Source organism: Amblyomma mixtum, chromosome 9, assembly GCF_055824585.1.
Source record: "Amblyomma mixtum isolate Tamu chromosome 9, ASM5582458v1, whole genome shotgun sequence".
Taxonomy (NCBI): Eukaryota; Metazoa; Arthropoda; class Arachnida; order Ixodida; family Ixodidae; genus Amblyomma; species Amblyomma mixtum.
Genome location: NC_143020.1, coordinates 53,039,215 through 53,055,386, shown reverse-complemented (window position 1 = coordinate 53,055,386; position 16,172 = coordinate 53,039,215). Strand labels below are relative to the sequence as shown.

The 16,172-nt window shown below is 51.9% G+C and overlaps 1 protein-coding gene across 1 annotated transcript; it reads left to right on the top strand.

The window, feature by feature from the left end:
* Positions 1 to 1,126: 1,126 nt before the first annotated feature.
* LOC149329011 (xaa-Arg dipeptidase-like) lies at positions 1,127 to 14,205 on the top strand. The gene is made up of 5 exons (XM_089562037.1): positions 1,127 to 1,285; positions 3,809 to 4,057; positions 5,364 to 5,603; positions 11,365 to 11,597; positions 13,768 to 14,205. The coding sequence occupies exons 1-5, from the start codon at positions 1,127 to 1,129 to the stop codon at positions 14,081 to 14,083; spliced, it is 1,197 nt and encodes a 398-aa protein (XP_089418163.1). The 3' UTR covers positions 14,084 to 14,205.
* The last annotated feature ends 1,967 nt before the right edge of the window (positions 14,206 to 16,172 follow it).

Genomic DNA, 16,172 nt, shown 5'->3' with positions numbered 1-16,172 from the left:
AAATTAGCCACCCAGGTTCATCTAGTATTGAAAACAACAGGATGTCTAAAAGTGCTCAACCAGAACACATGTCCTTTTTCAAGATGAAAATCCAACAGAAATAAAGTTTTTCAGCACAAGATTTTCATAGAGTATTAAAATTGGTTAAACTACATAAAGCTTGGAACATTCCTATGGATCAGAAGCGCTCACAAGAGTTGCTGAATGAAGTCCAGTTTGCCTCCTAACGCTTTATGTAGCCGCAGTAATGAAAGCTCGAGGCACCTCCGATGCGAGATACGTGGCAGTTAATGCCAGCGAAGCTCCACCGACGCTCGAACAGTGGCCATAACGGCGAGAATTAACGGTGTTAGGGGTCATTTTCAAGATACTGTAGGCGCGAAGTCGCTGTAGCACGTAGCGGCACGCCGACTTGTGTTGCTTTCGTTCTTAAGGTCGCTATTACTAGACCCCAACGCGTAAATACGCGGGCGCCCCTTCCGTTCTCTCTTATCCTCCCTTCTGGACAGGATGATAAAGGTAAAGTTTACGGAACCTGGAATGAGCAGGTCGTAAAGGTAACCGACTTATACGGGTGACAGTGTACGCTAATTGTATTTTTTCGCGCTGCAGGAACTTGCATGGTTTTCAAGATCAATGTATTGACTACCCATGCACGCATTACTTTTGCACCAGACAGCGAAGCGTTGCTGCACAAAATAAAGCAAGGAAAGGAATACAAGACTTGCATTTTCCAGGCCATGCGCTGTATAATACTGTTGTTTGTTTTTCATACCTATGCGTTCCCACGGCAAAATCGCTCGTGCACTGGATCAGGTAGTCAATCGTATTTCGGAACCCTCCGCTACGGTGCTTCTCATGGCCCGAGTGCTGCTTTGAGACGTTGAACCCCATGAATCAGTCAATCTACGCGCTATGAACACGAAAAACAAACAGAAGAACGCGCACTGCAGTGCGTCAGGACCAGCCAGGACCGTCGCGCACGACACCGCATCGTCTGCTGTGGGGGTTAGTCCAGGCGACACCTGGCGGTAACTTCGGTCCCTACACAACAGTTTTTACGCCCGCGCGCCGCCGTAGGGGTGGCGTCAGTGAGCAGGTCGGAAGTTTATAGAGGGGGTCGTGGATGGACCCCGTGGCGCGCAGCATCGTGGAAGCGGTGGAGCTCAACGCCAAGCTGCTGGACGACGTGCAGGCCGCCATCTGGAGGACACCCGAAACACGCTTCGAGGAGAGGAAAGCGCACGACCTCCTCACCGAAGAGCTGCAGAAGGCCGGATTCCGGGTAAAGGCACGGGAACGTGGAAGGTGGTGGTGGTGGTGTGACACTTTTTATTAGCAGCCTTTATGTTAGGCGTTCAGTAGGTCCTGGGCCAAGGTCACGAGGACGCGTTGCAGGTTCAGGTCTCAGGAGGCAAGCCAGATGGGCTACGGGGGGGGGGGGGGTGGCGGGAAAGGATAGGCGGGGGACTGGAAGGCATCGTGGCACCGAATAAGGCAGTGTTCTATGTCTGCATATGTGTGTGGACAGTTTGGGCACTGAGGTGTGGAAGTGTGCCGGTACAGATAAAGTTTGGCTGGTGTATGTAGGAGATTAAACTGTATTCGGCGAAGAATGCGAGCTTCACGGATCGATAAGGATGGGTGTGGTGGCGGTAAATCAGCTAAGTCTAATTTTTGCTGCGTGTAGTATTCGTCGACAGTGTGTCTGTAAGCCCTGACCGACTGCTCCGTCGTGGGCTCGTCCATGGGATCCCCGGCGCCCGGTGTTACAGTTGCGCAGGCAAGGTGGTGAGCCAGCTCATTGCCGGGGATGCCCATGTGACCAGGGATCCACCGAAGGGTCACCGGTCGTGGGCTTAATGCTAAGAGGGCGGCATCCGAGGCCGATCGGGTAGGGAAATGGAGGGCTCTTTCATGGAAGGCATGCAGAGCTGCCTGCGAGTCTGTATAGACAACGACTTGGGGGGCGGGGGGTAGGGTGGCAAAGTGTGTGATGGCATCGGCGATCCCGTGTACTTCTAGGGCGAGCGTGGAGGGCCTGGGGAGGTGTATGGACCGGTTGTGCGAGTGCTGGTTGTAGAGAGGCAAGGGTGGAGGAAGAAGGCTGCTGTGGAGCCCGCGGTTTCCGTGAGACAGGCGTCTGTGTAGGCCACCGCCGCAGCGTCCAAGGGTGGCTTGTGGTGGTATGCGTATGCCTGGCGGCGGCCTGCGTGTGTGTGGGCGGACATGTTGCGTGGAATGGGTGCGAGGCGGAGGTTTTGCACCGATCGCCTTGTCATTGGGACCTTGAATTTGATTTCGCTGTCACTCTTTAGTTCCGCTGCTGTGTGGCCTTGTAGAAGGTGGAAGCTTCTCGAGTGTGGAGATGGGTGAGGATAGAAATGAGAAGCTCGTATGTAGGAGAAGTATATTTAGCGGAGGATGCCCGAAAGTGCACCGATCACACACACAGGCACACATCCCGGGTTTTTCACGCACTCCCTTTTATAAACGCGAGCCCGCTAGATGAGAGCTTACTCGCTTTTTATTCCTTTCTGTTGACAGTGTAGTGGTGAAAAACATTTATGTACACATACACTTCAGGAGGTTATGCATGAGCTGAGCCAGAGGGGGCCAGCCCTTACAGGTACTAGGTGGAGGTCCCTAGTTCGGGACCCCAGTGGCGTCGGCCGCCGCCCGGGATCGCGCGACCAAGGCCCGTTGGATAGGAAATCCACCTTTTAGCGGTGGATGCCCGGAGGTGCACCCGTCATACACTAGCACACACATCAAAGGTTTTTCACCGAAAGAACACTATATACTGCAAACGCAGTATAAACTGATAGGTTTTTGCGGTCCAAAGCTGCACCAGGTTAATATGCCTCACCGTTGCAGAGGTCTTCAGTAGAAATTCTGACACCGGAGTATCCGTAAATTTCTGTGAGCGCTGTCTCACATCAGATGACAGGCGGCATCAGTGAAAGGGAAACGAATCTCAGGCTAAGTATACAAGGATGCCAAATAGCCATGAGCCACCGCGGAAGGTGGCAACGATACTTGACGATAGCTATTTGAGAGAAGGGAGAGCACGGTTATTCCTAGTCCATGTGTGGCCGGCCAGCATAGCAAAGAATTTACGAAGTGAATAAAAGTGGGCTGGAAGTTATAAACCACGTTACATAGTGTCTATAAAGTCATCCTCATTGCAAAAGTTAACGGCGGAGAACTCTTTCTACGTTCCTCGGCGTAAGATCCGTTCAGCATTGAGGATGGACTACCAAAGAAAAAGGGAATGAATGGATAACAGTGTAATGGCACAGTCGCACTATGCGGTGGAGGATTGTCCAGGTGGAGAGGCACCCACCTTCATCTCACACTGTGGCGTTTACCATTTGTGGTATCGCGTCACTCACCCCCCCCCCCCCCCCCCGCACACACACATACTCGCACATATAAATGCCGCGAATTCCCATGAACTCGACGTCAAGTCGAGTCAGCTTGTCGAATCCATGCAAACGCTATAATATAGTGGGCCGCACTGAGCTACTATCAGGTCAGGCCAAGTCAGCCCTACAGCTTGAGATTGGTTGACGGGAATAGCACACACTTCCGTGGAGGGGAGGAACAGTAGTCAGTTTACTACCCGCACCATCATGCCTTCGAGGGCGCTCCTCACTGGCTAGACTAGCATGCACCGAATTCATTAAAAACGTAATCTTCGAGTCGAGGTGACCTCGTTCAGCCCAATGCCTGACTCGGCCCGCTCATGACGGGCTCACGCAAACGAGGCTGCTGCCGTGGCGACGAATGCCTTCCTTGCGCGCAGGTCACACCCAGCTGCGTCCTGCCCACGGGTTTCCGGGCCGAGTACGGCAGCGGCGGGCCCTGCGTCTGCTTCGTGGCCGAGTACGACGCGCTGCCCGAGGCGGGACACGCGTGCGGCCACAACCTGATCGCCGAGGCCGCCCTGGGTGCCTCGCTGGCCCTCAAGAAGGCCCTGGACGCAGCGCCTGCGGGGCTTCAGGGACGCGTCGTGTGCCTGGGCACGCCGGCCGAAGAGGGAGGCTCCGGAAAGGTCTGTGCAGTGGCTGATAGCGTTTTTAGTGCGGAAGTACTATTTAAAGGGACCTTGAAATGATTTAGAGGGGCATATTCTTATGCAACAGATTTGCAGACGTGGTCTTTGTGGGTATACGAGTCAAATTTGAAAGTTCTGTGTGCACCCTGTAATTTAGAAATAATTTTTTTTTTCTAGAATGCTACTGTCAATGGCTCAGATGACCCACTGACGTCATGTAAGTCGGGAACACGGCGGCGAGATGTTGCCCTGATCGGTTGCGAACTAGTGACAGCAGCGATTTTTAAACTTTTTAAATCTATAGGTCCCACGCAGAGCTTTCAAATTTTACTCGAATACCCGCAAAGAACACCTCTACAAATCTGCTGAACTAGAATATGCCCATAGAAAACGTGTCAGGATCCGTTTAGGTCGGTCCCAACCAAGAATCTTGTATGAAGCCTCGGTGTAACTAAGGTAAGCTCAGGTTAGTTTGGAGGAGCGTCGCGCAAGCCAATGGTGGGGGAAACTAAGGTAAGTTAAGTAGAGCGTCGGGCCAGATGTAGCCAATGGGAGGGTGGTCTTGAGGGTGCCTTGCTTTGGCACCTTGCAAGCAAAGGGTGCTTTTTTTGCCCGTCTACTAGGTTTTACCCAACCACTTATTTTTATGCGTTAGCAGTAGAGCCCCCACTAGCGGCAACAGTCTCCGGCATTGCCGTCCGCCGTGTGAAGCCTCGGAAGCGGAAGGCAGAGATGAGAGAAAGAAAGGATGGGAGGGAAAGGGATGGAGAGAAGAGTGGTAGGGAGCAAGGGGAAGTGGTGGAAGGGAGAAAGGGTGACAACGCGGAAGGCGACCGGTGGCGAGAGGGAAACTGCTTTCGCCACTCAGATTGGGCATCAAGTTGGGTTGAGTGTTGTCAGAGACAAGCTGCATGCACGACTGTGGTTTTATTTCTTATAAAAATGGTCTATAAACAGTCTATAGAATTCTTATAGCTTCTATTCCCTTCCCATGGATATTTCCTTTTGTCTATTCATAGCCTCTAGACTGTCTCTAGACAAAAGTCTACTAAAAGTGTATGACCATAAATGTATAGATTGCCCATAGGCTGTCTATAGCATTTGTATTGCCTATAGACTGTTCTATAGGATTTGTCTATAGAGAGTCTATGGACTTTAAAGACAGAAGTCTATAGACAGTCTATAGACTTTAAAACAATTTTTGTAAGGGATGTTTCTCGCCAGAACTTTTGCTCGCTGCTCGTCTCAGAAGCCCTGTCGGCTGGGGGGCAGCGACCTCCTCGTCTGTGGTCCGCGCACGCAGGAGCTGATGCTTCGGGGCGGCGCCCTCAAGGACGTGGACGCGGTGGTCATGGTGCACCCGAGCGCGGTGAACGACGTGGCGCCGCCCTTCATGGCCGTGGCCAAGGTGCGCGTGCGCTACACGGGCAGGGCCTCGTACGTGGTGGGCGCTCCCGCGTGCGCCGTCAACGCCCTGGACGCCGCCGTGGCAGCCTACACGTCCGCGGCTGCCATGCGCCAGCACATGAGGCCCTCCTGGAAGGTGCGCACCCGACGACAATTGTCTTACCCTTCATAGAGAGGGACTGTAGACATCGACATGAAGTTCGACTGAATCGGCCAATTCTCTTTTAGCGACAGATCTTTCTGCAAAAGAACTCTTCAGCTCTTTAATCCCAAATTATAACCAAAGAAAGATCACTACTCTGTACTCTCATGCTACGCCAGCTAATATATACACATTCAAACGACAATATCAAAATTTGTTAGCGCCACTTAACTTTGAGAAGCCAGCAAGTCTAAAACTCGAAGCTGTAGGCATTTCATTCACTTTGCGCAGCTACTCCGAACTGTGTACGCGAAAGGCTTCAAGTGAACTGGAAGGCTCAGGGACAGCAGACAATTTTAATGCTATAGCATTAGAAGTTTCGCCTGGAAAAAATAATGTCGTCGGTCATAAAATTCGCTTATTGGCTGGAGAGAAGTGACGCTACCTGACCGGATGTGACGTCGCAGTCGACGCTTAATCCGTTGCGACGAGAGCGCTGTCGATACGCGCCTGCTCTTCACCACTGACAAGAGGCAACTGATGCATGCATGTGTCTAGAGCAGACGACATGGACGCAATGTGGATGCATCGAAACGTATAGTCGAAACGTGGCTTAGTGGTTTCGTCATCCGCCTCAGCTGGGAGAGGTGGTCGGTTCGAAACCCACTGTCGGGCACCCACCGAGGGCAACGCAGGTCACCAACATACAGAAACAACACACACAAACACTTCACACCACCGACGAGATTCCCGCAGTGGACAATCACCTCCTGCACCTGTGGGAGGCGCGCCGGAGCTTAACAAAACGATGGAAGAAGCACAAGACGAATCGCAAGCTTAGAGCTCACATTGCACAGCTTACGCAGCAGGCTGCGGCATATGCCACCCAGTTAACAGACACCAATTGGATAGAACGCTGCGACTCGGCAGCGCATCAGATGAGCTCGAAGGGGACTTGGCGTCTCTTACGCAGCCTCATCGACCCTTCTCAAACGAAAGTTGAGACGCAAAAGCAGCTCCGGCGGGCTCTGCACGGGTACCAAGGTATGGCGGCGCAACTTGCGGACACTTTGTGCTACAGGTATCTCCGCCGCGCAAATGACCCGGTTGGGCCCGAGTACACGTACTCCGGCAAGCCAAATCAGGATTTAGACGCCCCTTTTGAGTTGCATGACCTTAAGGCGACCCTAGCTAAAATGCGCGGAGGTGGGGCACCGGGTCGAGATCGCATAACAGTCAAACTGTTGGCGAACCTCTCCGACTCTGCATACCTCCTTTTGCTACAATACATAAATCAGATCTGGGATGGGTGTCCACTCCCACTCGAATGGAAAACATCGCTTGTAACGTTCATCGCCAAAGCAGGTAAAGCCGTGACTGCGGACAACTTGAGACCCATCTCATTGACCTCGTGTGTGGGAAAGCTCATGGAGACGATGGTTCGGGATCGCCTCTCTCCATACATGGAGGGTAAGGGCCTCTTTGGACACACTATGTTCGGGTTCCGCCCGCATATGTCTGCACAGGATGTCCTACTCCAACAACACAGGGACATAATACGACCCACAGCCGTGCAACAAAATGACAAGACCATTCTCGCCCTCGATCTTAAGGGGGCGTTTGACAATGTTAAACATGGTACCATACTCTCTAACTTGAACACCACTAACTGCGGGGCGAATGTCTTCGCCTATGTGAGAGACTTCCTCTCTGCGCGTCAGGCACTCCTCCGGATCGAGGACGAGGAATACGGCCCGTACTCTATGGGTACACGAGGTACACCATAGCACCGCCCTTTTCAACATCGCCATGATGCACCTGCCCGGCCGACTGGCTCAGGTGGAGGGAATAAAAAACGCACTCTACGCAGACGATATTACAATCTGTACCGCCGAGGGGAGCCTTGGGGAGATGGAGGCTCAGCAGGTCGCCTCCATAGTCGATGCATATGCTGCCGTCTGTGGTCTCCAATGTGCTCCCGCCACAACACGTCCCTACACATATCTCTGTCGGGCGGTCCCATCAGAGAAGTGGCAGAGCTCCTGATCCTGGGTCTGTTCATCAATAACAAACTTAGGCCGGACTCTACTATAGCGAACCTCAAGCGCATAGGTCAACAGGTAGGGCGCATGATCCACCGTGTTTCCAACAAGCGGGGTGGTCTGCGGGGCAGGGACGCGCTACGGCTCGCCCATGCCTTCGTGACCAGCCGGATCCTCTACGCCGTGCCGTACCTACGCACCACCAAACAACAAGACGAGCGCATTGACGTCATCATCTGGAAGGCAGCAAAGCGAGCACTGAACCTCCCGGTGGCTACCTCCAACGCCAAACTGAAGGCGTTTATTTTATCGGACTAATCTGTATGTCATCGTCGTCACAGCTGTGCGAATTCTTCAAACCTGAAAACACGGAACAAATTCTTCAGTATCTTTTGGTTAAAAAAATAATTTATCGTCCTTAGCTGAGCCTACAGTTGGGTTACACGAGGAGCCTGAGATTACGTTTCTGTCAACAAAAATTACCCGCCACGCTTGCTCAGTGGTTACGGCGCTCAGCTGCTGACCCGAAAGACGCGGGTTCGATCCCGGCCGCGGCGGTCGAATTTCGATGGAGGCGAAATTATAAAACCCGCCACAGTGGCTCAGTGGTAGGGCACTCGTCTACCGAGCCCGAGTACCCGGGTTCAAACCCGACCGCGGCAGCCGCGTTTCGATGGAGGCGGAACGCAAAAGGCGCCCGTGTGCTGTGCGATGTCGAAATTATTCCGGAGACCTCCACTACGGCACCTCTTTCTCTCTTCCTTCTTTAACTCCCACCTTCCTCCCTTCCCTTACGGCGCGGTTCAGGCGTCCGCCGACATATGTGAGACAGATACTGCGCTATTTCCCTTCGTCAAAAAACAATTTACCAATTTACCAAATTCTAGAGGCCCATGTACTGTGCGATGTCAGTGCACGTTAAGGAACCCCAGGTGGGCGAAATTTCCGGAGCCCTCCACTACGGCGTCCCTCATAGCGCAAAGGACGCCGCGTGCGCCATTGAATATGTATTTTACGCTGAACATAGAGCACGGCAACGCAGCCTTATTTGACCAGCGCGGAAAGATCATTATCGGATGCAATGACTACTGCCGTGTCCCCGTGCGTCATGCGCTCCAGGACTTCCGCATTTGAATGCCAAGCAAACTCACAGTCGTTAGCCTTCTCCCATGCCTTGGCGTTTTTGAACGTCTTGCATTGTCTTCCAAGATGAAAGCACTTGCTTTGCGTTCCCTCAGGACATTTCTTTTTTCCAACCATGCGTCTCGAAGGTCCCAGTTTGCAAACCTGACGATTATCCCTCGTATGTTTCCAGGCTTTGCGGGTAACCTGTGAACAGCCTGAACGTCCTCATTTGCAAGTTCCGGCATGTCAACCTCCTTGGCAAGTTACGCGACTTTAGCAAGAAGGTCTTCGTCTTGTGGCTCTGCTACACCATGTATTTCAATATTCAGACGCCTACTCCGCCACTCTAGGTCGTCGACGTCTAATTGCAACTGTGCAAAACCTATGCCTTCCTCCTCCTCTCTCTCAATCTTGTCTATCCGACTTTTGATCTTCTTGATTTTCTCTTCTTGTACATCTAATTTTTCTTTCACTACACCAAGCTGGTTCGACAGCATCTGAATCGAGAGTTCAATGCCGTCCACTTCCTCGGTCAAAGAAAGAAGGGTTGATAGCTTCTGATTAACCTCCAAAACAAGTAACATCAGTTCGGCGTCCCCCTTTCTAGATGTCATGGCACTGCTACCCTTAAGGCCGATTCACACGACGGACCGTTCGCCCGCGGCCCGCGCACTACGTGTGCATACGTCAGCACTTTGAGGGGCGCGCTGTCGGCCGCCATCCATCCATGCATCCAGCGCGCCTCTCAAAGTGCTGACGTATGCACACGTACTGCGCGGGCCGCGGACGAACGGTCCGTCGTGTGAATCGGCCTTTAGTACCATTTGGATTGCAAATTTCACATTTCAAGAACTTTTTTGCTTGACGACTTTTAGAATAGAACACTTCTTCCGTCATGCCTGAATATTCAACAGCGTGAAAGCCAAACCCGCACTGAGAGCAAACGATTGTAGGCTTATCATCACGAAGCGTCCCGCGACAAGTACAACCACGAGGCATTTTTGCAGTTCAAACATTTCAACACTGTATCAAGTTGGCAGCCACGGCAGCGAAAGCACGCGATAATCAGCAAGAACAAGCGACGAACACTAACCTGCAATGTGCGGAAGAACGGCGTCATCGACGTGTTGCTCGAGCCGCCGTCGCTGCCAAAATGCGCCACGAAATATGCCCCCCGTTGAAGTCTGGGAACGCAGATGTCGCTGCCCATGGCCGAGTGTTGCCAGAAGCGGGCACCGGTTTCTTGCCAAATGATCCCAAACTTTGAAAAGGAAAACCGATCAACGGCGCCACTATCCAGTGCTCGGCGTTAAAGGCTTGCCGACACAGGTAGTAGCAGCCGTGGGTGTTTATGAGCAAGCACGCAATGTGCAGAAGAACGGCGTTATCAACGCGTTGCTCGAGCCGCCGTCGATACTGAGCACACGCTGACGTCAAACTTTTTGCGCAAGCTCCGAGTTAGACCATGGCGTGGAAACCAGGTGCGAACGATATGTCGCGGATGCGCGACGTTGGGAGTTAAAGAGTTCAAAACAGAAACTACCGGAGGCCTCAGGCATCCGTGACGGTCATCATTTTTCGCACTACAGTCAATGATGACGAGTTAGCTGAGTAGCTTTGCCTTGAAAGATGTTTGGGAAAAATGACTCCACAATAGAAGCGCAATGAAACGAAATAATTTGGGACTCGAGGCATTTTCTTTAGAATGGTGTGTCCATAATAAAGTGCTAAGTGAAAAAGCATCAGAAATTAAATTTAAAAGGCCGCAGTGGTATCATCCCACGCGACCTGCTAAATCTTTACTCGCGGCTTTGTGACGGCCTGCTCAATGTTTCTGGTGTGAAACATACGAATACTTTCACCCACCCGCGAGTTTTTTGGACTAAACAAAACAACTACATTCGAGGCGAAAAAAAAACGGGAATAAGGCCAAAGATCCCCGTTATTCTGCTGTAGGCAAGACATGAAATGCTTTGGAGCTGAGGTTGAAAGCTGACAAAAATTTTGCCTGATCCTAACAAGGCAGGCTTCTGCACTATCAACAATCGCCAGTAATCTGGTAATAAGCGAAACGAACTGGCTGATTGAGCCTGGAATCGAACGTTGGACCTCTTGAGTCTAGTACCGGCGCTGTAGCGCTGACGTTTTGTTGCGAAAGCAACACTACCCCCACCGTTTCGCCTCTTCAGCATGGCCGCACTTTCACCATGGCGACGACTCCACGAATGACCTTGAGCCGTCGCCTAGCAACCGCAGCAGCTGCCGCCGCCGCGCTTCGCCAGATGGCGCCGCCTCCGCCGGAGCTCGCTTCGCGGCTCCGCCGCCATCAATGCAGTAGAAACCAAGACACACTACTTTACTGACCATCGAAGCGTATTCATTGGTGTAAATAAAGTTGTAACCAATGCTTAGCTATGTGTCTTCTTCGTGTATAAACAACAGAACTTAGCCAAAACGCCTAAACGCCTAACAACAAGTGAATCCTAAGCGAAGCCGGGCAGCGGTTGCTTTAGCAGCACAACCAGGTTTAACCAAAGCTAAACCACTGCCATTTTATAAATTGGCCCCTGCCCGACCGAACTCTGCAGATCTACGGCGTCATCACCAACGGCGGCGTGGTGGCCAGCGTGGTTCCGGACGAAGCGGAGCTGCACTACTACTACCGGGCGCCCAACGCCATCGAGCTGGAGCAGCTGCGGCGGCTGCTGGACAACTGCTTCCAGGGGGCCGCCGTCTCCACGGGATGCGCCCTGGACCTGGACTGGCAGGGGGGCTACGAACCGCTGCTCAGCAACGCCCCGCTGGCCGACGCCTTCCGGAGGTATAGATATACGATGATCACTCACGGGTATGCTGTTCTCAAATGGTTAAATGGCACGCGGACACTGCGGGGGATCGAGACATGCTGGCGTCCTTTTCTGCGCCCTCTTGTTTGTCTTGTGCATATGCGCCTTCTCCGCTGTTTCAAATGATAACGACGCAGAGACAAAGGTTGAGCTGGGGACGAAAAGCGGGAGCGCTGTTAATACAGAGATAGATATACGAGGGGCCTTCTTGTAATGAATGACATCGTGTAGATTCCGGAACGTGATAGATACGTGACGTCACGAGCGCCATCTTTGGGAAAAGAGGATAGTTTCCACAGTGTGCTCCGAAGCAGCTGGTGATAAGCGTATTACCAAAACAGCTATATTTTTCTTCTCGCTTTCCTGTCCCAAAGATGGCAGCTGCTATGAAGTCTGTGCAAGCTATGTATAGTAGGTCCCCTCATCGAAAACACTGGTGTTCTTCTGCTAACCGTAGAATCGTTGCCCAACTGTGCCTGATCTATACATCAGATAGGGTAAGTGGAATGGCGGTGGGCAAACTCATGGGCGCATGTGCAGTATGTAAGTATACTAGATGGGCCTGGGAGTGTGGTGCGCAACTATGACTGGCAGTGTAGCCCGCAGAGAGGGCGACAAGCTCGGCAGTTTTTCTTACCATGAGCTCGCCGCAACAGGCCCAAATCGGAACTATTGTCATCCTCGCTGGTTTCATTACCTTTGTTGGCATCGGATTAAAACCGCTGCAAACACTGCGGCATCCACATAGTTTGCCTTTTGGGAGTGTCAAAACGCCGCCCTGAAGCGCAGTTTTGTCGAGACGTCAGCTCAATTCCACTACTTGAACCTAAGTTGTGGAATAAAATTTTACTTCTGTCTTTCTCTCTTAGTGATTCCTGCACAGACCGCAGTCATCATATGGACGTAAATGTCGCCCAACTTCACGGCGCTGATTTGATACTACTTCTAAACTTGTCTTTCTTGCCTTACACGCCGCCTGTTTCCTCTTTACGCATTACATTCACCTGAACCCCAAACCTACTTTCTATCACTTGCTTTTGAATGACACGACAGTAATCTAAACTGTATAGAGTCTGCTCGAAAATGCATACGGCTCTTTATCTGTTAATGAACCCATTGTATTTATCTCCTTCATTCGCTGCTCTATCTCTCGTCTCCTGTAAAGATCTGCATTTTTTGTACCCTGGACCCAAAGCTGCTGTCCAATATACGAGTACTGGCACCACACAGACTAAAGAGCTTGGCCCGCAGGTATATGGTTTCAGAGCCGTGGAGCTGGGCACTTACAGTGCTTCCGTAGCTACTGATCTGCGGAGGGTAAGCAGACTTTTGGGCTCACGGATGCGGAAGGCACTCTTGATAGATGTCATCAGTATCCCGCGGTTCGCAGCAGAGCCCGTACCTGTAAGAGTCACAAACTTGGCGAGTCCGTTTTCAACAAAAGGCATAGTGCTATAGTCGGATACAGCTAAACAGCGAAGCGGCTTTTCCCCGTCAATAGACCGCCTTTCAGCAATGACGTCGCCGACTCTCATGACCCTGCTAGCGTGACAACACAGGAATGGACGCGACAATGCAGGTAGGGTACTATCCCCTACCATGGAAGGAGGGGAATATCCCCTTTCATCTGCCACTCCCTGCATTGTCACGCTATAGAAGTTTCATAAGAATCAGCCGATGCCATTGGCTGGAAGGCGTTCCTCTGACACGGAAAAGCCGCTTTGTTCTCGAGTTGCATTCGACTATAGCGCAAGCGGACGAGGACAGTGAACACAAACGCCGAGACGAAACTATTTCAACTATAGTGAGCAAGAACGCCGAAATGGAACGGTCATCATCGTCATCAGCCTGACTAGCCCACTGCATGGCAAAGGCCTCTCCAATTAACCCTGTCCTTTGCCAGTTGCGGCCATATCCCCGCCAGCTTCTTAATCACATCCGCCCACCTAACTTTCTGCCGTCCCCTGCTACGCTTGCCTCCTCTTGGAATCCACTCCGTCACCCTTAAGGACCAGCGGTTATCTCGAGCTCAGTTACGGAACGGTAACTGAGCGCTTTTGACAAAGGCTTTCCGTGCCGCTATCCGCATTCTCCGAGCCCTACAATAGGCTGCCTAAGGCTCGGCTCTTATGCGCTGTTCCGCAGGCACGCCGCAGCGTTGGGCCTGCGCCTGGACGAGCCCCGCAGCGGAGTGTCCAAGGTGGTCTTCATGGCGTCCTCGGACATCGGCCACGTGTCCCACCGCGTGCCCACCATCCAGCCGACGTTCGCCATCTGCTCGGCGCCCAACCACACGCCCGAATTCGCCGCCGCTGCGGCGCACAAGGACGCCCAGGCACCGACGCTGCTCATGGCCAAGGCCATGGCGCTCACGGGACTGGACCTCTTCCGGGACCCCGGCCTCCTGCCGGAAGTGCGCAAGAACTTTGCCGAGAACCGGGCGCCTTCCTCCACGGCCTAGCGGTCGTGATGTTTGTACGCGATGCAGCATCTTGAAAAACAAGTCTCTTAATAAGTTGATGCTTGTCTTGCGGGGATATCTGCTCTTCGCTATGTCGAGGACATAAGTGCTCCATTTGGTTACGACACGATAACAGTGATATCAGGGCTCGGGAATAAAGATATGCTATTAGAAAATATTTGATAATCTAGTGAGAAGAACGATCTTACTCAGGCAACAAAATGACCGAGTTTCTGTAGCAGGAAGTGGCGTTGTTTAGGGGTTAAACGAGCGACACCGCATTCCTCCTTATGTGTCTGTCTGGGGAAATAAGCGGCATAACTTCAGCGCCAAGAACGAGTTTGGTGTCTTATTTGGGAGATCTTCAGTTAAAAATGTCCGGTTTGCAAGATCTTCGGTTAAACGCATTCGGAAATAACTCAAACTTTCAATGATTCGGAAGTATGAAATAAAATTTTCAGTTGAAAAGATCGTTAAAATTAAAGCAAGACGTAAATGTGTGTAAGGAATCGACAGTTCGGCGTCAATCGCGTGGCGCTGTTCACCCGACAATGATAGTCCGTACTTTTATCGTCTCGATACGCGCGTGTACAGGCGGGAAAAGCACGCGGCGAAATCATCCCCGGGCGGTGAGTTGTAAGGTGGTGGCGGACTTTACCGTTTTGTCCTACCGACGGGTCTGAGCAACACATAAGAGACAGATTGCAAGACGCAATTATCCATACCTTGTAAAGTAAAGGCGCCAAAAACCACACACACACGCACGCGCACGCAGGCACGCGAACGCGCGCGCGCGCGCGCGCGCGCGCGCGCGCACACACACACACACACACACACACACACACACACACACACACACACACACACACACACACACACACACACACACACACACACACACACACACACACACACACACACACACACACACACACACACACACACACACACACACACACACACACACACACACACACACACACACACACACACACACACACACACACACACACACACACACACACACACACACACACACACACACACACACACACACACACACACACACACACACACACACACACACACACACACACACACACACACACACACACACACACACACACACACACACACACACACACACACACACACACACACACACACACACACACACACACACACACACACACACACACACACACACACACACACACACACACACACACACACACACACACACACACACACACACACACACACACACACACACACACACACACACACACACACACACACACACACACACACACACACACACACACACACACACACACACACACACACACACACACACACACACACACACACACACACACACACACACACACACACACACACACACACACACACACACACACACACACACACACACACACACACACACACGCGCGCGCGCGCACGCACGCACGCACGCACGCACAGACAAGAGAACGGGACAGAACAAAATAAAGAGGACCCAAATTTGCCGAAACATAGATCCTGCCCTTCACGCTCTTGTGAGCCATATGCTTTTCATCCGTGCGGATCCATGCCAGAAGCAGCAATCAGTTCTGTGGCTTTGATATATATCAAAGCCACAGAACTGATTGAAGCGTTTTATATCAGTAAAAAAGGCAGTGCGTGTGTTAGCGAAACCTCTGTATCACTCTATCAGGCGGAAAAGAAGGTTTTTGAGCATTCGTTATCACATTGATGCGTAATTTTGTTCCTTCGCAGGCGCTGGCCTTGTGTGTATACGTATCTGTGGTCTGCAAAATAAATTAGTTGTGAGTGGCGCTCCGTCCCGTTCTCTTGTATTGTGTGTGTGTGTGGTTTTACTTTACAATGAATTAGCAACTAGCCCAGCAAGAAGTTCTCTGATCCATACCTGCTTCAGACCAACTTAGCAAAGCAGAAAAAGCATACAGTCGACTACAGACCCTTTTCCTTCCCTTCACAACCACCTGGTACCCCTTACATATTACTCCTCGGACTGTTCTCACTGTGGCGAGCTGGCCGCACCTCAGCTACCGCCAAGGGCGTCCGC